General features: G+C 46.4%; 1 protein-coding gene across 1 annotated transcript in view; it reads right to left on the bottom strand.

Annotated features, from left to right (window-relative positions):
• Nucleotides 1-971: 971 nt before the first annotated feature.
• Nucleotides 972-23,296, bottom strand: part of LOC102415829 (ubiquinol-cytochrome-c reductase complex assembly factor 1) — a 96,060-nt gene continuing 73,735 nt past the window's right edge. The window contains exons 8-10 of the mRNA XM_025263584.3: nt 8,871-8,948; nt 5,564-5,677; nt 972-2,456 (exon numbers count right to left, since the gene is read on the bottom strand). Of these exons, the coding sequence (XP_025119369.1) occupies nt 2,322-2,456; nt 5,564-5,677; nt 8,871-8,948 (327 nt within the window). The 3' untranslated portion in view covers nt 972-2,321. The remainder of the gene's footprint in view (nt 2,457-5,563; nt 5,678-8,870; nt 8,949-23,296) is intronic.

Raw genomic sequence — 23,296 nt, 5'->3', positions numbered from 1 at the left:
TCTCAAGGGGCTCACAGTGCAGGGTGGAGGGCGGGTAATGTAAAAAAATAGTTCCACTGGAGGATACTGCCTGGGGTGGACAGGAGAGGTGGCATGGGGATATGTGGATTTCTACAGACAGAAGAGGGGAGAGGATTCCAGGCAGAGAAAACATACAGGGTTGCCCCAAGTGGTTCAGTTTGCTCAGAGAAGAAATGGGCTGCTGCAGCTGCTGCTGCTAAGTCGCTTCAGTTGTGTCCGACTCTGTGTGACCCCACAGACGGCAGCCCACCAGGCTCCCCTGTCCCTGGGATTCTCCAGGCAAGAACACTGGAGTGGGTTGCCATTTCCTTCTCCAATGCATGAAAGTGAAAAGTGAAAGGGAAGTTGCTCAGTCGTGTCCGACTCTTAGCAACCCCATGGACTGCAGCCCACCAGGCTCTTCCATCCATGGGGTTTTCCAGGCGAGAGTACTGGAGTGGGGTGAAATGGGCTAGAGACTCACAAAAATAAGAAGAGCCTGGCAGCCTCCAAGATGCCCATGGCCAGGAAGCGAGGGCTTTGGAAACATCACAGACATGACAGATCGACATGGCTTTTTGAAACATGGCTCCAAATTACAAGTTGCAGTGTTTAATGATTACTCATCTTGTGGATACAGGACTTGGCCCTGCAGGTGGAGACCATCTGCTGCTGGAGGCATTCACAGAGGGCCCGTATGGACACAGGCCAACAGGGATGTTGAGAAAGGGAGTCCAGTTGTGGACCAGGGCTGAACTAAATGACCACTAATGTTCCTTCCAAATCAGAGATTCCATGATTCTAAAGCAAGCCCGGTAGCTGAACCGGGGCTGTGGGCTGGGCTCTGTGGTTAGGGAGCTGCCCTGGGCAGCAAATGGGTTAAGGCTCAAATAACTTTTATATATAAATTAATGTGTAGAGTTGGGAGCCAAAATCTGTTCCATTAATTTTTCCATCCATTCCAGGAGCAGTTAGGTACACACAGTAAAGTTTATTTTGGTGCATGGTATACTTCACTCCATTAAAAATAAATTAATCAGCAAATTCCTGCCTGGCTCGGCTCTGGTTTATGTAAATAGTGCCCAGCTGTAATGAGTTACAAGGTGTTATTATCTCACACACACAGAGGAGGCTTCACTCTGGAGCTCCGTGTGCAACAAAAGCATCTTAAATAAACTCAGAGAAGGCCGTTTGATTTGTAATGTTTTCACAGAAGTGGGATATACCTCATCCATATAGAGTTTCTTTATATGACTCATTTTATAGCAAGTTAAATGAAGGAAGTTTGATGGGGGTGGGGGGAGGGAGGGACAATATGGTTCTCCACCCCCTTCTTCAATTTAAAGAAAATCCCCCCAAAGATGACCCACACTCACGGGGAGGAGACTAGTCCTCAGGGGCTCAGACCACGAGGGCTCTGCAGCACGTGCTCCGGAAGCTAGGAAGCGAGTGGAAGGCTGAGCACAGAGCGGGGTCCTGGGGTGGTGCGATGAAGCCAGGAAGCGTTCTCTTCCCCCCAGTATCTCATGTAAGGGGAGCCAAGGGAGGAAAGACAGCATGACTCTACCCTAGTCCAGTGGGGGCATTGTGTGACAAAGGGAACTGTCTTGAGGCCTCAGGATGTGACAAGCCCCCTGGCCAGACAGGCCTCCTGGGTCCCCGAGGACGGGGTCAGCAGGACAGAACAATGACATTTCTGTGAATTGGAGACAGAAGCAGCGGCAGAGACCCCACCCCACCCGAACTTCCCTTGCTCCTGTCTCTGAGCTGGCACTGCGTCTAAACTCATGGCCTCCGCCACCTCAGGTGTGTTTCTAAAAGACCCGGGAATAAAGAAGAACATGGCAGAGAGACGTCTCTGGGTCTTTTAATGGCCAACTCAAGCCCACAGCTCAAAGCTGGAGGGCAGCGTGTGGTTACCCAGCCTGATTCAGCAGCATTACTCACTGCTTCTAGGCCACGGTGGGTCTTTGGAGGGAGGCAGCTGTCCCCTATCGAACCTACCCCCTTTCCCTTCTGTGGTCAATCACACGGTTTCTGGAGGGCACTTGGGGAGCGTGTGCAGGGAGCTCCTGCTCAGGGCTTCTCTTGAGGGAGAGGACACCTTAGAAGGGCTAAGGGTTCTCCCAGCACTGTACCCCACCCGATCAGACTCCTGGGCGTACTAAGAGGAAAATCAACACAAATGGGGCCAGGTATTTGACAGATGCTGTTCAAAGGTCAGTTCAGGCCACTTCCTGCAGGATCCTGGGCCAAACAGGCACCTCTCTTCTGGCAGTTCCTCAAAGCTAGCTGGCCAGCTGTTCGGAGGGACCAGCCCATCAAAGACCCTCGTCGTTATAAGTTGGGGAATGAGGCTTCAAGATGCTCTGAGGATTCTTTTCCACTAGAGGGCGCCAGCTCACCTCCCCTGTCAGAAGCAGATCCTCACCGTTCATGGAGTCCAGGTACTGCATCTGCAACCAGACGAGAAAGTCACAAGAGCAGGACAGACATGAGGTGGCGCGTGAGGTGGTGGAAGGAACGAGCCTCCCAAAGGAGAGGACAGGGTTGGGGCAGGAGGGGCTTCTGGATGGGGGAAGTCTCTGATCGCCGAAATTATTTCATTTAAGGGGGTTTGAAGAAACAAGTCATTAAGGAAGCTTTCTCAGGCCTTAGGGACTTCCCCGCTGTACTTCTGAATGGACACATGACTGACACACAAGCACTGACTTTCTGAACTGCAGGGACTTTCCATGGAGTGTGTGCTGGCGGAGACATGTCCTTGGTGTGTTTGTGTATGTGTCTGTTAATTTAAGTTCTCTTGTCTGAGAAAGGGGCCCATAAATAGTGATGTGTGTGTGTGTCTGTTAATTTAAGTTCCCTTGTCTGAGAAAGGGACACATAAATAGTGATGTGTACCCCACAGGTCTTAATAAGCACACCGCTAGTTTGTTCTTTAGTTGCTACGTTGTGTCCGACTCTTTCGTGACCCCATGGACTGCAGCCCACCAGGTTCCTCTGTCCATGGGATTTCCCAGGCAAGAATACTAGAGTGGGCTGCCATTTCTTCCTCCAGAGGATCTTCTCAACCCAGGGATTGAACCCACATCTCCTGCATTGGCAGGCAGATTCTTTACCGCTGAGCCACCAGGGAAGTCAGTAACTGCTAGTTACTGGAACTTAAAAGGATGCTTCTACTCTCCTCTAGTAGGCTCTGACCACAGGGTTAGTGGGCGCCAGCTTCACCCCTCTAGGATGGCTCAGGGGGGTTATCCCCCTGAAAAATGTGGAGATGGGACACTGACAGAGAACATGTACAGCTGCAGGGAGGGGTGGTCGGGCAGTTGGCAAGAGGCAGGGGCTCTAACGAGTGGCCAGGCCTTGGGTGATAGACGCCTCCTCTGGGAGGATTCTCAAGCTCCTCCTAGTAAGGAGAGGAGAAATGCTTTACAGGAGACAGGCAAACTCCAGGGCAGGAGCTGGATCAGGGCAGGAGTCAGCACTGGATTCAAAAGATGAGGTTCCACTGCGGGAGTGAGAAGGCAACTGGGGGGCAAGGAGAGGTGGCAGGAGTCAGGAGCCTCACCTTTGCCTCAGATCCAATTCCCTATCCCAAGAGACCCTCCACTCCCGCTGCTTCGTTTTTAGCCTTCGGACCCTTGTGCTCACCCTGTCACATATACCTCACGCCTGGATCTCCAAAACTCCAGATCTGCTCTGCTGTCTTCCAGGGCAAGAGATCAACCGACACTGTTACCTTCCCTAAAACCCACTCTTCAATTACTCCATTCTGTCCTTAATGCCACCATTTTGCCCATCTCCTGGGTAGAAACTCTCAATTTAATCTCTGATTGGGTCTCGGGTGATCTACCAGACCAACTAGCATCACGGCCAGGACCAGCCTCCTGGTCTTCCCTGATTCACTCACTCAGACTTAGTCCCTCCTTTCTTCAGCCTTCCACAGCACTCTGTTCCTGCCTGCATACATCACAGACTGATTTATTCCAGGGGAGCCTTGTGCCTGACTGGCTTGTCAAATCATGAGCTGGATCCTTGAGGGCAGGACTGGGTCTTAGTAATTTCTGTGCTCTCAACAGAGTGGCTGGCACAATAGGTGCTCAAAAGCTTTGCTGACAGAACTGGGTCCCCACCAAAGCTCACTGCCTGCCCAAGAGTTCCCTTACTGCTTTCCTATTGCCTGCCTCTCATCCAGGCACCAGGGGACTTCTTACAGGGGTACTGGTGTGGCAGTCCCTTCCTTCAGGGCCCTCAGAGAGGTCTCAGCTGTGCCCTTGTTGTGGCCCCTGGCACAAGCCCACCGCAGCCAATGGAAAAGTTGGGCTGGTCTCTCAGAAAACATAGCATTTGCTTTGCCAATTGCTGCTCCTGTCTGAGGGCGGGTCCAGTCAACAGTGTGAGCCTCAGAGTTCTCTGTGGGTGGGGTCCTCTGGCCACACTGCCTTCTTCCCGGCTCTGGCAGATTTGAAGAACGGTCAAACAGAAGTCCTGGCTTCTGGGGTTCTCTACCCTCTGGGTCTGAAGAGCCATAGTATGTAGTTTTTCCAGTAATCACCCAGCTGTCCCTGTCTTCTCCTCAGAGCCAGAACCTGGCCTTCCCTTTCCTGCTGTTGGAGGCTTGAAAGCCATGGACACAGGTGAATAAGGGAATGACTGTGAGATGAGGCCCCTTCAGGTCCAGGAGCCAGGCCTACAAAGCAAAGGTGTGACTCATGGGACAGGCTGAGCTGATGAGCTGTCTGGAGCAGCTGAGCCTCTAGTGGCCGTATGAATCACCCAGCTGTGCAGCCTGACTCACTGGGCGACCCTGGAAAAGCCTACATGTGCCTCTTGCCTGCCACTCAGCGCCCTCGTCTCTAACATATGGATTTCTCATCACTACAGAATTAGGGGGGCAGAGAGAACAGGAGTGAATTCTCCCTGGGCTCAAGGAAAACTGTGTAGTTAAGCAGTCCTCACTTGAGAGCTCTCTCTTAGAAGCTTTGGGGAGCCCTGGGCAGCCAGAGGAGTGAGGGATGAAGCGGGGGGACCCTGCTTGATGACAGGTAGCAGCACCCAGTGTGCAAAGGATCATGGGATGCTCCCTGGAGCCCAATCCTGCTAGAAGCCAGGGGTTCAAAGTGGGTACACAGGGGAGCTGCTCTGCACCCCGTGCTGTGGCCTTACAAGTGGACTGTGTGCGCCCAGGGTCCAGCATAGCACTGGCCACACGGCAGACAGCTGAGTGTGCAGTGAACGAACAACTGCAGGTTTATGAGAGCAGCAGGCCACTCTACCCTTGTTCTTCTGTTCCTACTCCCCGCCCCCGACCTAGCTCATGACTGGGGCTCTTTTTTTTCTGGGGAAGGGGTCAGTGAAGTAGAAAAGGAGAGCTTTATTGCTTCTGCCTCGAAAACCTCTGTTGTCTCCCAGAAGGTGCTCTTTGTCTGTGCCCACTGCTGACATGATTTGGTTAGAACTCCCTCACACTGGAGTCTGGGAACTCAACCTCTCATGACCCTCTGAGCTCCAGCACCCACAGATCTTAGGAAGGGCCCTGGAGGGGAGGGGAGGGGCTGCTCACCTGTTTCCTCACATACTCTACCAACAATTCAAGTTGTCGAGGGTCTTCGCATTTCTGGTTGAAGAAGGTTCTCCAGAGGGCGGCCGCCAGCCCACGGTCATCTGAAAGGATCCCCTGGAACACACAGCACAACTGGTCTTTTGGGGCGAACAGCAGAGCCAGGAGACAGAAGCTGGGGATATCGTGAACACGCGGGCAACCCTAGGATCAGCTCAGAGGACGTGACACAGAAACAGGGCAAGTGTGTGGCAGAGCTGGGAGGGGTCTGAGAGGGCATGTGGCCTGCCCCCTTCATTCAATACAGAGGAGGAAAGTGGGACCCAGAGGGGCCAAGCGGCTAGATAAAAAGGTGGAAGCAGAGATGTGGTCATGTCTGATGGGTCCTCCTGGGCCACAGCTGCCTACAGCATCGCCAGGCCCAGCCAACACCCGAGAGGAGAGATGGGAGCAGCAGTAGTTCTGGTGCCGTCCACAAGGAATGGGCTCAGCATACTGTGAGTGTATACTTTCTCTTAAGAACAGAGTGTTACGTGTTTTCCTCTCCTGGTCCAAGGACACACATCTGCACAGCAACTAGGTCTTTGGGGATGGGAGCATGGCACCTTGGCCTCACTGTCACCCAGCTCTGGGGTGGCCTGGCCTCCTCCAAAGCAGAGGAACAGGCTGTCCGGCGGGACTGCCATGGGCCACAGGGGAGTGCTCAGAACCTGTGTGTGCCTACCATCGGCTGTCCTGGCACAGCAGAAAGCACACTGTTGGGAAGCCCAAATATCACAGAGGCCTGCATCGTGGACTAGGGCCATGTTCTAGCTTGGAGCTCTGAGGAAGGAGAGGGGAGGGACAGGCCCTGAGAAGCTGCTCTGTCCAGGTGCCAAGGCAGCATGTGGAACCAGAGGAAGTGCAGGCTGGGCCTTGGAAGTCAGCTAGAAGGCCAGATCATGTCCTGGCCCTGTCAGTCCCCAGCTCAGAGATGGTGGGCAATTTACTAAACCCAAGTCTCAACTTTCCCGTCTGTTAAATAGAGACTAAAATTGCTGCCCTACTTATAGCATCTTTGAATTATAAGACAGAACATAAAGGCATTTTGTGAAGTGTGATATGAAGATTAGGCTTTGACATGGAGCTGTGAACAGAACTGAAACAACAGTGGGATCTGGGGATTGGACCGCCTGAATTCAAATGGAAGCTCCATCACTTGGCAGCTGTGTGCCCTTTGGAAAGCCACTGGCCCTTCCTGAGCCCTGGTTTCTCATAACCTGAACGAGCAAAGTAACACCTGTGCCACAGAGTTGTGAAAATTAAGAGATAATGGTCATGGAAGGCTCTGTAAGTGGTAAGGACACTACACAAAGGGCCAGGATCATGTATTCGAGGTCCTGCTGTGGTCAGGCCCCCGGGGCACTGTGGTGCCTGAGGTTTGGCTTTAGGGCTGCTGCCAGGAAGGGCTGTGTCCAGTATGGGGTACGGGCAGTTTGAAGGAAAAACTGTTCACCTGTCTCAAATGCCCCCTTGCTAAACACCCCCCACAATTCCACAGCTTAAGAGACTGTCCTGGCACAATGGCTGAGTCGGGAAAACCAGCTTCTTCCGGCATATGGGGACAGGAGCCAAGAACAAGCTCGGGCACATCACCGTTCTCCAAGCTATTTGCTAACACAACAGCCTGCCTGTGTCTGCAGTGCCCTGGGCACATGCCGGAGTGCTGCTGGCAGCAACTCATATGTGCTACATGAGAGGGAACAGGCGTGGGAGCGAGTATTATGAGGACTTAGAAAACGAGCCCAGAGCACAGGACAGCAAAAGCCCCGGGAGCCAGGGCCTGCCACAGACAGGCACCCTCGGCGATGGGTGAGATGGCTGGGAAGGGGCAAGTCTATAATCAACTACGAGGAACAAGATGACTCAGAACTCAGGTTAACAATGATAGCAATGTGACTGGTTCAGACTGTCAAGAGCTTCTTGCCACACCTGGCTCTGATGACCAGGTGGAAACTGTATGCCAGGAAGAAACTGTTACCCTGGCTGGGAAGATAAGTGCGCTCAGAGGTTCTCGAGCGAAAGTGGTTAATGTGAGGTCACGGGATGGTGCTGACCAGCTCGAGTCAGGATGTGGTGGCTGGCACAGAGCAGGAGCACGATACAAGCGACTGAATAGATCAGCGAGCCCCACTTCAGCCCTCTTCCCACCACAATGCTAGTAAGCTGAAGACAAATGGGAGACTGGTCTGAGGGAGGAAGCAGGAAAAAAATGGGTGCCCAGAAGGCAAAAATTAGTTTGCATAACAGTTTTCCCACAGTCTACTAGAATAGTGACTTGTTTTCCCTCACGACACAAAAAAAGCATCCTTCCAGAAACTGAGATGCCTAGGTCTAGAGGAACTGAGAGGAAGCCAACGAACTCTGGCCCTGGAGGACCCTGGAAGTAGACTGTGGCCCAGGGGAGGAGCAGAGAATAGTATTTACTATTTACTGGGCACAGAGTTTCCATTTGGGAAGATCAGAGAAAATCCTGGAGATGGCTGGTGGTCATGGCTGCTCAACAACGTGAATATACTCAATGCCACTAAAATGTACACTTTAAAATGGTAAATTTTATGTTATGTAAATTTTGCAATAAAAAATGAGACAGATCTAAATGTCATTAGGTAGGACATCCAAGATATATTGCTCAGTTAAAAAAAGCAAGTTACAGAATGATGAGCGTAGTATAACTTTCATTTGTATAAAGAAAACAAATCCATAGGTGCTTGTGTATGTATAGGTAACATCTGTAAGGACACCCAATAAACTATTAACAAGGTTTTCCTCTGGGACAGGGAGCTGGGCAGGCAAGAAAAGGGGCCTTCTATTTTCTATTTCAACCATTTAGGCAGAGTTTCATGAATTTTTAAATGAGTGGGTACTGCTTTTATAACTAAAGCCCCCAAAAGCGTGTGACTTGTCTGGCAGACCGTGCTGCTGATGTGGACATGCCTCCCTCTCTCTGGAGCATCTGGGGCTGAGATATTGACTGACCTGCCTGTGTCCCTCCGTCCAGCACCCCACAGGCACTCAATAAACGCCGGCTAGTTGAATGATCTGGCCATACTACGTAGTGCGTGCTTTCTCAAGTACCAGGCAAACTGCTGGGCACACTCATTCTGGTTGCTGAGTCAATGAAGGTGAGGAAATAGTAAAATACTAAGTAAAACAGTAAAATAATGGCAGGCAGTGACGACGGCCCCTGAAGCTTCTTTCAGAAGTTCTCATCGACAGCCTTTGTCGGGGGAGGTCACTGTTCTGTCCGAGGCTTCGTAAACCATCTTACCTCATCATATCCTAAGATTGCGGCATAGAAATTATTTGTCATAAGCATCATGTTCTTCTTCAGGATATAGGAATTAACCTACAGAAACAAAATGGCAAAAACAAAAGTATAAAAGAAAGGAAAAAACCATAAAGTATGATTTTTGGCTCCTGACTGACACAGACAGCAGAACCGAGAAAGAAGGCCCCTGACAGGTCAAACTCCCGCCCCATCCTCCTATTTCCCTGCTCCGTCAGGATTCTCCCCAATTTGACAACTTCTTTTAGACTTTGGTCCCGAATTATACAAAGCAGTACTCAGTTTTATGAACTAAGCCCCAACTACATGTCAGGCTCTGTGCTGGATCCTATGAACACAAAGAAAAAGAAACGGCTTCTTGACTGGAGAAGCACATTGTCTAGTAAAAACAGACCTGTATTAATAAAAAAAAATAACCACACTGCAACATGTTACCTCAAATTCTATCCCCAAAGTGGGGAGCAATAAGTAAACTTTAGTACAAATGGTCTCTGCTTGGGAGGGGGAGGGGTGGTGCTGCCGGGAAGTTCTCTAAGGAGGCAATGTTTAACTGGACCTCAGAGGAAGAGGAGTCTAACGAGAGAGCTGGGGGGTAGGAAAGAGGACATTCGAGACACAGGGAATAAGCTGTACAAGGTGCAGGGGCAGGAAAGAAAATGAGGGAGGGTGAACGGGCAGGAACAGAAAGGAGTCTGCTGCAGCGAAAGCACAAACGAAGTGGCCAGAGGTGGGAAGAGGAGGAAGAGAGGCCGGGCTGTGAGTGAGATGCTGAGGAGAAAGGCGAGCCCTTGAGGCTGTGAAGAGGAGGAGAGAACAGGATGGGCTGAACTAGTGAGACTGTTCATGTGAACGGACTGTTCCAGAAACACAATGTCAGTGAGACTGTGGAGCCTCAGGTAGAACTCCTCTCAGGAACAGCCAGGTAAGCCTGCGGAACCCAGAGTGCAGTTCACGAAACCTCTTCAACAGGATGAAACTTTGACTCTGGGAATCTGACCTCCAGGAATATGCTTAAGGAAAGGGGTCCATGTTTCATTCCTCTCTGGCATCCCAGCAGAAAACTTGGTGTCAAACGTAATACATAGAAAGGACTCGTTGACTATTTAAATTGACAAGTTTCAGAAACAACCCAGTCATTTGGAATTTTATATGGAGAATAAGGTTTGTGCTTAACAACTGTGACCGTTGCCCACCACCATCATCTCCATTTACTGAGCACCTGTTATGGGCCATGTGCTTTATGGACATCATTTCTTCTGCCACTGGAGCTCAGAGAGGTAGATATGCTATCATCATGCTTTTATAGACACAGAAAACTGAGACTCAGATAGGTGAGGTGACGTGCTCTAGATCCCACAGCAAAGTAGTGATGAGGTATCCAGGTCAGTCTGAATCCTAAGTCCATGTGCCTGACATTCCAGCAGGTTCCTGCCTCCGGGAAGATGATTTTACTTTGGATCATAAATCAAATACTGAATGATTTCATCCTGTGGTTTATCACTGGTCTCTGAAGAAGGGCAGAAAGGAGTACTGAAAGGATCTGGAGTTAGTCAGAAAACCTGGGTTCAAGTCATAATTCTGCTGTATACCTAGGATGCGATCTTGGGCAAGTCAAGCAACCTATCTAAGTCTATGTCCTTGTCTTTGAAATGCCCTACACAGAGGACTGGTTTGTAGAGCAAATGAATTAGCATGTACTTCATTCATCTGTTCACTCATTCATTTATTCCACGATGTATGCTGAAAGCCTTGGTAAGCTGCAAAGTGCTCTGCAAATGCAAGGAATTATGAGTAATTCCTTCTGGTTTGTTTATATAAAACTAAAACCAGCTCCAATACTTTATAGTCATGGACAGTTTTCAAAAAGAGAGAGAATTGTGAGACTCAAGACTGGAAAATGTGAGACTGGACGCAGCCAGTGGTGCAACCCATGACCTTTCCCACCCCACCTTCACCCAGGCCAAAACAGCCGTCCGTCTTTTGTGTTCCCAGAGCTCTCTGTCCACACTTCTCCTGGAGACACAACACCTGTCCCCTAGGGCACCAACCTGTCCCACTAGTTTTCGAGCAGCTCAAAGGCCATGAGGAACTCCGTCTGATGAATCTCAACACCCCCAACACCTAGGTTACTGCCTGCCCAAAGCAGGGTTTAGGGCTGGCATGCTAAGGACTGTAATCCTCACAAGGCCTGAGTGCCACACAGAGTGTGTTCTATCCAGTCACATCCTTCTGTCTGCTTCCCTTTATTGCTCCTGAGTACCTTCCGTGTTTCAGAAATTTCAGAACTGCCGAACTTCTTACTGTGCCATCTTCCAGTATGGGCTAAGGTAGAATCAAGAAACAGGCCAGAGCTTGAGTTACTTCCTTCTGCAAGGAGATGGTGGGACTACAACCCATCCTCCTGCTGAGGGGCTCCTCTCCCTCCTCCCATATGAGTCATTCTAACTGTGCAAGAACCAGAGTGGGACATCCCTGAGGGTCCAGTGGTTAAGACTTTGCCTTCCAATGCAGGGGGTGCAGGTTTGATCCCTGGTTAGGGAGCTAAGATCCCACAAGCCTCGCAGCCAGAAACCAAAACATAAAATAGAAGCCAATGTTGTAACAAAGTAAAGACTTTAAAAATGGTCCACATCAAAAAAAATCTTAAAAAAAAAAAGAATCAGGGCCACAAAGGGATGATGTTAGAGATGTCGAGCACAAAGGCAGCAACTGTCCGAGGTAAACATTCACTGAACCTGCTCAGCAGAGCTGGCTTGTGTGCTACATCAAACCAGTCAGCTTTAGAGATGGAAGGGCCCTCAGACATCACCTTGCTCACCCCTTTGAGGAAATGGTGAACTGAGACCCCAAGGCGAAGGGACTCCGCCCCCCAAGTACCACATCAACTTAGTCTCAGAGCCAAGATTAGAACTGATTTCACCATGTGCCAGGCATTTCCAGAGATCACCAACACATTAACATGCAAATTTCAATTCCTGCTTTCCAATAAGGCTCACTTACATACAGCATCCTTTCTCCTCTTGGGATGCACCTGAGTTCTGGCCCACTATTGCCCAGAAGGAACGGAGAGGAGGAGTCCAATTCCTTATAAGCAAGGATCCTCTACCTCTTGGTTCTCTATTCTAACTCTGGTGACCTATAAGCTGCCTTTCCCCTCACCTCCAGCTGAGAGGTGGCAAGCTGCCATAGCTAGGAATGGTTTTTAGATCTCATCACTGAAGCAGGATTAGATCATGAAAGGGGCCCTTCCTGGAAGAGGGTGGAAGCTCCATCAATGCAGACACATGATCTGCAGGCAACAGGTGAGGGTAAGTGGCAGCAGCTTCCTGAACTACTGGACTCGCCCTTCAGGGCCCTTCTAACCAGCCCAGCAGCCCAAGGGGGCTGAGTATTCCCTCTGGTGAATCTCCGCTGAGGCTTCCCAGGTGGCTCAGCAGTGACGACTCCACCTGCCAACGCAGATGTGGGTTCAATCCCTGGGTCGGGAAGAGTCCCTGGACAAAGCAATAGCAACCCACTCCAGTATTCTTGCCTGGAGAATTCCATGGAGAGAGGAGCCTGGCGGGCTACAGTCCATGGGGTCACAGAGAGTCAGACCTGACTGAGCGACTGAGCACAGACAACACACAGAACCTCTGCTGGGATCTTATTCCCTCACTTAAGCTTTTGTCTGCTGGTGTGCAGGTCCTCACTGCCAGATAATTCCATATGGAGCACCCTGCCCATGAATACATAGACAAATCAGAGAAACTCTCCCCAGCTAATGCTGGGTTGTTCTCTTATTAAACGCTTCTCCTTTCCATAATGCTTTGCTTTTTTATAAAAACCCATACATATAGCACCACCACAAGGAAAAGGTTCCTTTTATATCAGTTACTCATATTTTCCCATTTATTTAAGCTATTAAAATTCATGCAGATATTTTATAAGCCATCAGGATTTGGTGACTGCTATTACTGAATGTTTAATAATAAACGAAACAGAAGAAATCAGAGGGTTAAATGATGACTGCAATTCCTGTAATGACTTAATTAAATTTTTATTGAGTACATAAACTATGATGTCACTTCTAGCCAACCATGGGTCTGCTTTCCTAGCATGTCACAGGGTGGGAGCACTCGATAGGAGGCTAGGCTAAATGAGCAGCAAGTCTCAGCTGAAATGGGGAGGGGAGCGAAGCTCATGTAACACACTCAATAAATTATCCGTTCATTTTTAAACAAAGTCCATGAGTTATAATATATTTGCCATGCACTTTTTATGACATAATAAAAATGTTACCTTAAGGATTACTTAACACATACTACAAATGTTACAGCAGAGGCAGGCACAAGGGGCAAAGAAAACAAACACGAGCGGGCCAGGGACGGGTCCTGGAGTTTACGTCCCGGGGGAACAGCACAGTATATTAAAAAGGCAATGCAAAAATGGTGGGGCGCGGGGGACAAGAGTTCAGGGCTACTAATCAGCAGATTAATGAATGAGACAACCAACAGGGAGCACAAGTAAAGCAATAATGAATCTTGCAAGGCACATGCTTAATTAATGTAGTATTCTCAAGGAGGAATATTTGCTTTAAAGAGATGCCAGTTCGTCTGAGGCCAGTTTGCTGCCCTCTTTCCCGTTTTCCCTGTCGCTGCTCTTAAAGACATTTATGTGGCTGCTTAACGGAGGAACTGATGATGGAGGGACTGATGGAAGATCAAGTTGAAACTCTTCCGTGAGCTCTGTAAGGTTCCTAGTGTTTCTAGTTCTTGGTCGTCTTTCCTGCCTCACCTCCTCCCGTCTCTCTACTTCTATCTCACCCTCTGTCAGAGTAAACGATGTGCAATTTCCACAAACATGTCATGTTCTCTCCTGGGTCTCAAGCATACTGCTGCCAGGAATCCTCCTTTCTTTATCCACAGGGATGCTAACTCCTTCTTATCCTCTAAGACTTAGCTTACAAATGATGTCTTCTAAAAAGCCTCCTCTCTCCCCAGTCTACAGGTGCTACAAAAGTGTCTCAGAAACAGTCCCCATAATTCACTGTTTACCACATGCCACAAAAGTATCTCAGAAACAGTCCCCATAATTCACTATTTACCACGTGCCAAGAACCACGCTAAGAGCTTCATACACATAAGCTCACTAAATCTTTCCCAGTGACTGAGATAGGTGCTACTAACTATCCCCACTTTAGAGAAGAGGAAGCTGTTATGTGGGAAGGTTAAGGTTATACAGCTAGGAAATAGTGGGTCAGGATTAGAATACAGGGCAGTTCGACTTTGATGCTTACCTATGCTGGAACAAACACCAAAAACAATGTGGCTGCCCTTCCATGTGGCCTGCATCTCAGGTTATCAGTGGAGGCAGGGCTAAAAGCTACTATGTGTGCGCGTTGTGTGTGTGCTCAGTCACTTAGTTGTGTCCGACTCTGCAACCCCATGGAGTGTAGCCTGCTGGGCTCCTCTTGTCCACTGAATTTTTCAACCAAAATACTGGAGCGGGTTTGCCATTTTAAATCCTCTTCCAGAGGATCTTCTTGCCCCAGGGATAAATTCCATGTCTCGTGCCTCCTGCACTGTCAAGCAAGTTCTTTACCACTAGTGCCGCTATGGTTGTGGGTAAAAACAACTCAGATATTCCCAATTACAAAGGTAGCTAGGAGTGGGCTACCAGATGGGTGATCAGTGGCCAATTACTAATATTAATACATCAGACATCTCCAGTAAAAGCTAAGCCCCATTTCTGGGTAAACTGGGGGGACAGGTATAATTATGGTGCAGGAGAAGAGAATGAAAGAAAGTCAGCAAGGGCAACACAAGAACTGATGAGCATGAAGGTGATAATAAACGTTGAGGCTACTGAGGCAAAGCTGCTAACAGTAGCAGGTTAATAAGAATTTATTAGAATGAAAGAATGATAAAGGGTGCCTAGAATTGCTGACTGAAGCATAAATATCAAATTCAATGTAAGTCTATAATGCAGCACAAAAGATGGCGAGTCAGGTCTCAGTTGTCTTTCTAGGGATTAGCAATGACACCACCAACACTGCAATGTCAACACCACGGGCTACAGTCATTGCGTGGCAACAGGCTCATGTGCACTGAACACCAGCCAGTCTAATGTTAGAACTGAGTTCACTGTGCAGTATTATGAGAAATACACAGCAGCAGTGAAAACAGAAGGGCACATGGAGAGACCAAACACACGTGTGCATGTAACTCGCTTGCATTATAAATGAAAGCTCTACCTAAGATCTTTTAGCAATGATCACAAAACCCAACAAATAAAACTCTGTGTGTTGTGTGTGCATTCAGTAGGTCCAGGGAAAACTGTGTTAAGACCAAGAAGAAAAGGAAAAATCATAAAAGATGGACATTTTCTTTTCCTTTTTTTTTAAAGAAAATGTGAACATTTGAGTATAGCATGTGCCAGTTGTGATGAAAAACCAACATGAACATGGCATGAGATAATCCTTACATCTCATCTTAATAAATAATTTCAAACGTTTAATGCACAAAGAGAAGCTTGCTACACTGAAATGCCTTTAAAAATATTTTTCCTTATTATTTATTTGTATGTTTTGAAAGTCCCAGTTTTACTGCTTGGGATCTGAATACTCAAGATCTGTATAGCTTGATAATGTTCTAAAAAACAAAGCTGTGAATTTCTCAATATTAAATTCTGAATGGTTACAAAGTACAGGAGCCTTTTCCTCAGGCTTGGAAAACAGCAAAGCAAGAGATGGCTGTCTGTGGAAGTTACAGTCATTTCCTCTCTTGACAAGGTATTCAAACACATCCACAAACCCGTAATCACCCTGAAAAGAAGCTGATGGGGTACAGTAAGGTCCTGGGAAGATCAAACTATCACGCCAAGTTAATTTTCTTCCATGTCAAGACATACAAGGTGAGAGGGAGATAGCCATAATCTCTGATTTCTGAAGTTTCTGAACGCGTCTCATGCATATTGATAGAGGTATCAACACTGGCTTCAAAGAGTGGCTCTTTTAACAACAGCACTGATAGCACGACATCCTAAAGGGAACAATTCGGGGGCGAGGTGGGCCCTCTCTGTACTGCTCATGATTATGATAGTGGAGGCAGCAATGATGAACATACATCACATTCGATTTGACAATGTTTTCATGTGTGTGATCTTATTTGCGCCTCACAACCATAATAACCTTGCCCTCCAAGATCTCATAGCCTGATTGTTGTCCTGAATCTATAAACAAGGAAACAGAAGCTCAAAGATGTTAAGTAACTTGCCCCAAAGTCACACCCTGCTTGTGTGTTAGCAGTCAGGGCTGGAACTTTTATCTCAGACAGCTGGTACCTAAATCTAGCATCTTCTCTCCAGTTATCACACCTTTCTGCATCTGATGAGTCATATCGGAAATGGAGAATCACATAAGCAAAAAGCTCCAACTGCTAATTTCAGTACTTTGGAAAACAAAAGTAAAATGGAAATGACTCTGAAGTGTTGAAAAATCATCTTAGAAACAAGACGAGACTCAACAAGGTCAAATGCACAGTAGCACATCTAGGACAAAATAACAGGATGAAGGAGGGTCTGACTATGGAGTCATAATTAAGACCCAGAGCAAATTCCTGACCATGAGCTGAGAAGTGTGATAGGGATAATCATAACTGAACATATCAAAAGAAATGCAGTCTCCAAAGCTCCGAAAGTTTTCCTTCCTCTATTATTGTAATAGTCGAGTCTTTTGTTTTAGCTACAGTACTTAAGAATAAACATGAGGAAACCAGATAAATTTCAATGAAGAATGTCAGATAGGAATGATCACACTGCGTTGGCACCAGTCACAAGGCAGGACAGTCGATTCTATGGCCAACAGAAATACTCAAGAGGCTATTCCGTGGGTTGGCCTCACGGCTTATATCATCAGCCTCAATGGATCAGCGGATCCTGGAAGTATCTGATACTACCTGAATGGACATCACTCATTCTTTCTGTATCCCTTCCCTGGGGCCTTCCTACTCCTCTCCCACTCCATGAGCTAGTAGGCTGCTGATCCCAGAACTTTGTTTCCTCATTACAGAGACGGGCCCAGAATCTAAGCTAATCTAATCAGACTGTTGTTTCTGACTAGAAACATCCAAAGATAAAAAGACAGCTAAAGCTGGATCATCCCAGAGGATACTAACTCCCTATGGCTAACACTAGGATCCCTGACTCCCTTGTATCTTTCCTACCTGAGGCCAGTCCTTAAACCGTCCTTTCCATCCTGTCAGCCTTAGTTGGCCCCCAGTAATCCCTTGTTTGTTTAAATTAGCTGTGGTCCCTGTTGTGTGCTCATTCATCAACTCAATGAAACCTCTCCATAATAATACCATTAGCTAACATTTGCTGAATGCTTGCCATGTGCCAGCAACTGTATTAAAAACTTTGTATGCGTTATTTCTTTAATCTTCACAATAATCCTAAAAAGGGGGTCCCCACTTTATAAAAAAAATTACTGTTTTCTGTTAATATTTTTATCAGGAAGACTTACTGTATTATTTTAATAATCTGTTTACAAGTTGTCCCCCCACCCATTCATTGCCTTAGACTGCAAACTCCCTGAGGGCAAAGATGGCCACACTCCTCAGCACATGTCTGTAAAATGAATCAGTATAGTACTTCCTGTCATGATTACCTTATATTATTGATGCCCAGGCACTTTACCAATCTTAAGATAATTTCCTGAGTACGAAGACTTGGGAAGGCCTTGAACAACTCTGATACATGCTGCTGCTGCTTTCGTGGTTTTCAAACACAATTCTACTCTAGCCTGAGGACGTCCAACTCCTGTTCTTTCAGTCTGTTTTCACATCACCTCTGAAACTCCATACCTCTCTCAAAGCAATCTCTTCCACTGAAAGAAGTTTCAAGACCACTTCTAGTTCTATTACTACCATCTGCTTGGAATCAAAATGCATACACAAGCAGTTTGAAGTAAAAAGGAGTTTGTGATTGAAATTCAGAGAAAGAATTTTGTGGTTACCAGGGTAAGAAAACATCAAGTGGGCGACTGAAGTTTTTCCTTCTCATGCTAACAAGATAATAGCTGATTAACTCTGTGATGTGAACAGATTAAACATTAACAGGCCTTTGATCCCTACCTGCTCTATCACAAGTGCTATAGAAGAGTAATTCGGAAACTTTCGAAGAAGTGCTTTTCTGCTTATATTCCCAAATTGAAGAAAGGACTTATGCTCTGCAAACAAGTGCTAACGCATTGGTTTTCTGTCATTAAATACAAGATTTGGAAAGTGAAAACTGTTTAATTTTTCAGTGGTCACTGATGGCCAATAAGCAAGTTAAAACCAGTTATCAAGACAATTATCTAAAGCATAAACAAAGGATAATTCCATTTACACCTACTAGGATGGCTATAATTTTTTAAAAAGAAAAATAACAAGCATTGATGAGGATGCAGGAAAATTTGAACTTTCATGCATTACTGGTGGGAATGTAAAATGGTACAGGTGCTATGGAAAATAGTTTGGTGATTTCTCAAAAGGTTAAATATAGGACTACCCTATGACTCAGTAATTCCACTCCTCACTATATATCCAAAAGAACTGAGACTTGAGACTGCAACAGATATTTGTATACCAATGTTCGTATCAACATTATTTACACTAGCTACACTATTTACATTATTTACAACAGATGGAAACAAAGTGTTTATCAACAGATGAATGGATAGACAAAAAGGGTATATACCTACAATGGACTATTACTCAGGCATAAAAAGGAATAAAATTTTGATATATGCTATAATATGGATGAATCTTTTTTTTTTCTTTTTAATTTATTTATTTTAGTTGGAGGCTAATTACTTTATAATTTTGTAGTGGTTTTTGCCATACAGTGATATGAATCAGCCATGGGTTTACATGTGTTCCCCATCCTGAACCCCCCTCTCACCTCCCTCCCAATCCCATCCCTCTTTGTCATCCCACTGCACCAGCCCTGAGCACCCTGTCTCGGGCATCAAACCTGGACTGGAGATCTGTTTCATATATGATAATATACATGTTTCAATGCTTTTTTCTCAGATCATCCCACCCTCGCCTTCTCCCACAGAGTCTAGAAGACTGTTCTAAACATCTGTGTTTCTTTTGCTGTCTTGCATATAGGGTTATCGTTACCATCTTTCTAAATTCCATATGTATGTGTTAGTATACTGTACTGGTGTTTTTCTGTCTGGCTTACTTCACTCTGTATAATAGGCTCCAGTTTCAATGGACGAACCTTGAAAACATTATGCCTAGTGAAATAAATCAGACACAGAAGGACAAATAATGTATCATCTCCCATAGGAGGTACCCAAGACAGGGAAATTCATAGAGACACAAAGTAGAACAGAGGTTACCACAACCTGGGCAGAGTGGAAATGGGGGACTTACTTAATGGGCATGGAGTTTTTACTAGGAATGATGAAGAAATTTGGGGGCTAGATAGACAGTGGTGATGGTTACCCAACATTGTGACTGTATCTAATGCCAATGAATTGTATACTATGAGTGGTTAAAATGACCACAGTAAAAGATAATTCCAAGCGGTTCTTCCCACACAAGTATTTCAATCTGTGACTTAACCATGTATATGTATTTATTAAAACCTCTCATGGTATTTCTCAATTCTGAGCTGTAGTGTCATGAAGCAATTTATATTCCTTGCTAGAACATAAGCTGTCTGAATCCAGAATTCTTCATTGCCTTCAACACGTTTGATAAGTATATACTGAGTGCCTATCATATTTTAGGCATGCTGGGTGTATAAGATGAAACCAGGTAAAACCCAGTACCCTGTCCTCAAGAAATTTGTAATCTCATGTGAAAGAGATTACATATGTAATCACATGTAATCTCATGTGACAACAAATGACTGGAACAGCATACCATAGGTTAAAAATGGCAATGGTGAGTCTGGGGACTCAAAGGTTTCAGAGATGAAATAATATTTATTACATTGGGTATTAAAGCATGAAGAGGGATCTGTACTTTTCAGACCGAAAGAATAGCATGTGTAAAGTCACAGACAGCTGAACAACTACAGCATCCTCAGAGGAAAATCTATAACAAAGAGCGCATGATGGGAAGAAGAAGGCAGAGCTGGAAAGGCAGTTTATGTCTGACTGTAGATGGCCCTGAATGCCACATGAAGAAAAGACAAAGAAGAGTTCTAAGCACAGGGAAGCTGCATGGAGAGATCTGTTGTTGTTTTATTGAAGTATAGTTGACTTACAAAGCTGTGTTAGTTTCAGGTGTACAGCAAAGTGACTCATACATATATAGATATGGATAATTATATTTAATTCTTTTTCTGATTCTTTTTCCATTTTATGTCATTACAAGATATTGAATATAGTTCCCTGTGCTATTGGATAGATTGGGGTTTCCCTGTTGTTCTTTTTGTGTTTTTAATTAATTTATTTTTATTTCTGGCTGCACTTCGTCTTTGTTGTGCGTGGGCTTTCTCTAGCTGCGGGGAGTGGGGGCTTTCTCTAGCTGCGGGGAGTGGGGGCTACTCTTCATTGCGCTGCACGGGCTTCTCCTTGCAGTGGCTTCACTTGTGGCGGAGCATGGGCTCTAGGTGGTCAGGCTTCAGTAGTTGCAGCTTGGGGGCTCGGTACTTGTGGCACACAAGGCATGTGAGATCTTCCTGCACCAGGGATCAAAACAGTGTCCCCTGCGCCTGGCAGGCAGATTCTTAACCACTGGACCACCAGGGAAGCCCATGCATAGATTTGTTTTTGAGAAGTAACCTGGCAAGTACAAACCATATACCTGGGGGAAGGGTTGGAGGCAGGAATACCAGGAGGCTGCCGCAATGGCTCAGGTGAAAGTTGGTAAGAAACTGAATTAATGTAAGTGACAAAAGGAATAAAGAGGAAAAAGTCCAGCAAGATCAACAGGATTTGATTATCAAGTGAATGTGGAGCAGAAGGTGAGACTTGCACAGAATCAGACCTCATTGAGTGCCAGCTGAGAAAAAGAATGCAACCGTTACATGTAATCCTCGGCTGCTGACCTGCTGACCCTGGTGGCACTAAGCACAGACAACCAGTCTTGCAGGGTTTTAGCAGTCACAGTGCCCTCAACGTCTCTTATGTTGGGGTAATGGAAAATCTTACTTGGACAAGATGTAATACGAGCAAGATGTGTATGTAGCTTGAGCCTGCAGGCGTCTCCAACGGAGCAGCAGTATAGCACACCAGGGCCAAGGAGCCCGGGCCCCTTTCTCCCACTAATCTGTTTACTATGGGTCAGTGATTGTCATTCTTCTGGGTTCTCTGCATTCTACCTGCAGCCATGAGATCTGATTTTAGTCAGCAAGAAGATATGGACACATGGGGTTTCCAGAGACACTTGCAGGCTCCCAATTGCCCCTTGGACCTCATGACTGCATCTATAAGTGCAGAAAAGCTGCAGGCACAACTTAGCTTTTTTAATGTTCTTCTATTAAATTTAGGCAGACTGGGGACAGTGGAAAACCAGAGGATGCTTGTTCCCCTCATCAATGCTGGCCATCTCAAGTGCATAGACATACAAGCCGAACAGCTGAAAATGGATACTTAAAAAGTTCAAGAGCTCTTTGCTAACAGAGCCTGGGCACTCTTCATTGCCCTGGGTGCTGAGGATCTAAACAAATAGAGGACCTAGAGGCAACACTGGGCTCACAGGCCCCAGGCAGAGTCTGTTCCCACTCAGCGACTCCAAGACAGACATTATGTTACCTGGACCACAATGGTTTTTCAGAAGATCCAAAGTCTAGTCCCTTCCTGATATCAAGATTCCTATCCCTTTTATCAGTCATGAATTCTTCTTCTATGCAGGAATGGGGAATGAAAGAGACAGGCAACCCTAATTAACTGAATCATACATGTTAACTGGTGACCCAAGCAGGGCAGAGGAAGTCAGACCAAAGTCCACAGCCCCAAACAGAAAAGTGGACATTTCCATTGTTCTGTTTGGATCACAGAATATCTGTCACTGTTTTTTCCTTACTGCTCACTGTTCAGCACCATACAACTTCCAAAATACTGACTCTGTGGTAATCTGAGAAAGAAGTTGTTCCCTGTTGTAGAGATGAGGAAACAAAGGCTCAGAGAGGTCAGATGACTTGTCTAATTATCACTCAGCTCATAAACGCTCAAGATGTTCACAGAAACAAGGTGTTCTGACTCCTAGTCCAACATTTTTTTAAGGCTCAAAACAGATGTGCTGTTCAGCTGGTAGCTTATAGAACCTTGACTTCCCTGGTGGCTCAGACAGTAAAGCATCTGTCTACAATGCAGGAGACCCGGGTTCGATCCCTGGGTTGGGAAAATCCCCTGGAGAAGGAAATGGCAATCCACTCCAGGACTATTGCCTGGAAAATCCCATGGACAGAGGAGCCTGGTAGGCTACAGTCCATGGGGTTGCAAAGAGTCAGACATGACTGAGCAAATAATTTCATTAATTTCAGGAGTATCTTGGGAATGACTAAGCCTGGATTCTGAAGAGGAGTGATATGATTAATCATGCTCAAGTAATGAGGAATCCAAGGGTGAGGCAAAGAATGACGTCCAAATACCCCCTGACAATGGAAGGACACTTAGCCTTATAAGCTCTGCAACACCATCTCTTAAGGTAATTCTTTTTCCTCTTTTTCCCGTACAACATTCTTAAAAGGTTAGGCATTTTATAAAAGAAAAACAAATGCTGGAATGCTATTATCTGTTTAAGAGATGCTCTCTCTCTAGTATTCAAGCACCACTCAAACCTAAAAAACGCTCTGAAGTCTAAGTAAATTCTGGGCCCAAGAGCTCCATTTCCCTTCTTGTGACTCGGAAAGACAGATCTCTGAGTCTCTGTTTTTCCATTCAAACTATGCAAAATTGCCTTTTTTCTTTTTAGATTATTGCATGAGAAAAAAAATGCTTAACAGTTAAGTAATAAAGTTTATAGCATCAAACACCTATCTCAGTCCCAGGCACTGTTCAGAGAGTCTCCTGTGTGGTGACTCGTTCACCCTCCACACTGCTGGAAGGTGAGGCAGGTAACACAGCTACTCCTATTTTAGAGAGAAAATGGAGGCACACAGATTAAGACCGTGCCCAGGGACACATAGCAGGTAGGACCTGAGCCCAAGTGCTCTCCAAGTCTATGACACTGCCTTGGAAAGGAGGTGACAAGCCCGACCCACTCCGCCACGAGCCCAGGGCCTGACAGTCTCTGTCCCTCCCTTCGGCACTGGGGGCTGCCTAGCTTCCTGCACCATCCTGTCAGCATGCTCACCCTGCCCTGGGCCAGCTTCTCTAGGTAAAGTCTGTGGCAAAAACAGAACATAAGGCAACAAAAACCAGGTGAACTCTATCTTACTTGTTCATCTATTGAGTTTGGGAATTAACCTATGAAAGATTC

The sequence above is a fragment of the Bubalus bubalis genome, chromosome 14 (genome assembly GCF_019923935.1).
Source record: "Bubalus bubalis isolate 160015118507 breed Murrah chromosome 14, NDDB_SH_1, whole genome shotgun sequence".
Classification (NCBI taxonomy): Eukaryota; Metazoa; Chordata; class Mammalia; order Artiodactyla; family Bovidae; genus Bubalus; species Bubalus bubalis.
The sequence above is the reverse complement of the archived record's forward strand: the minus strand, read 5'-3'. Positions and strand labels throughout refer to the sequence as shown.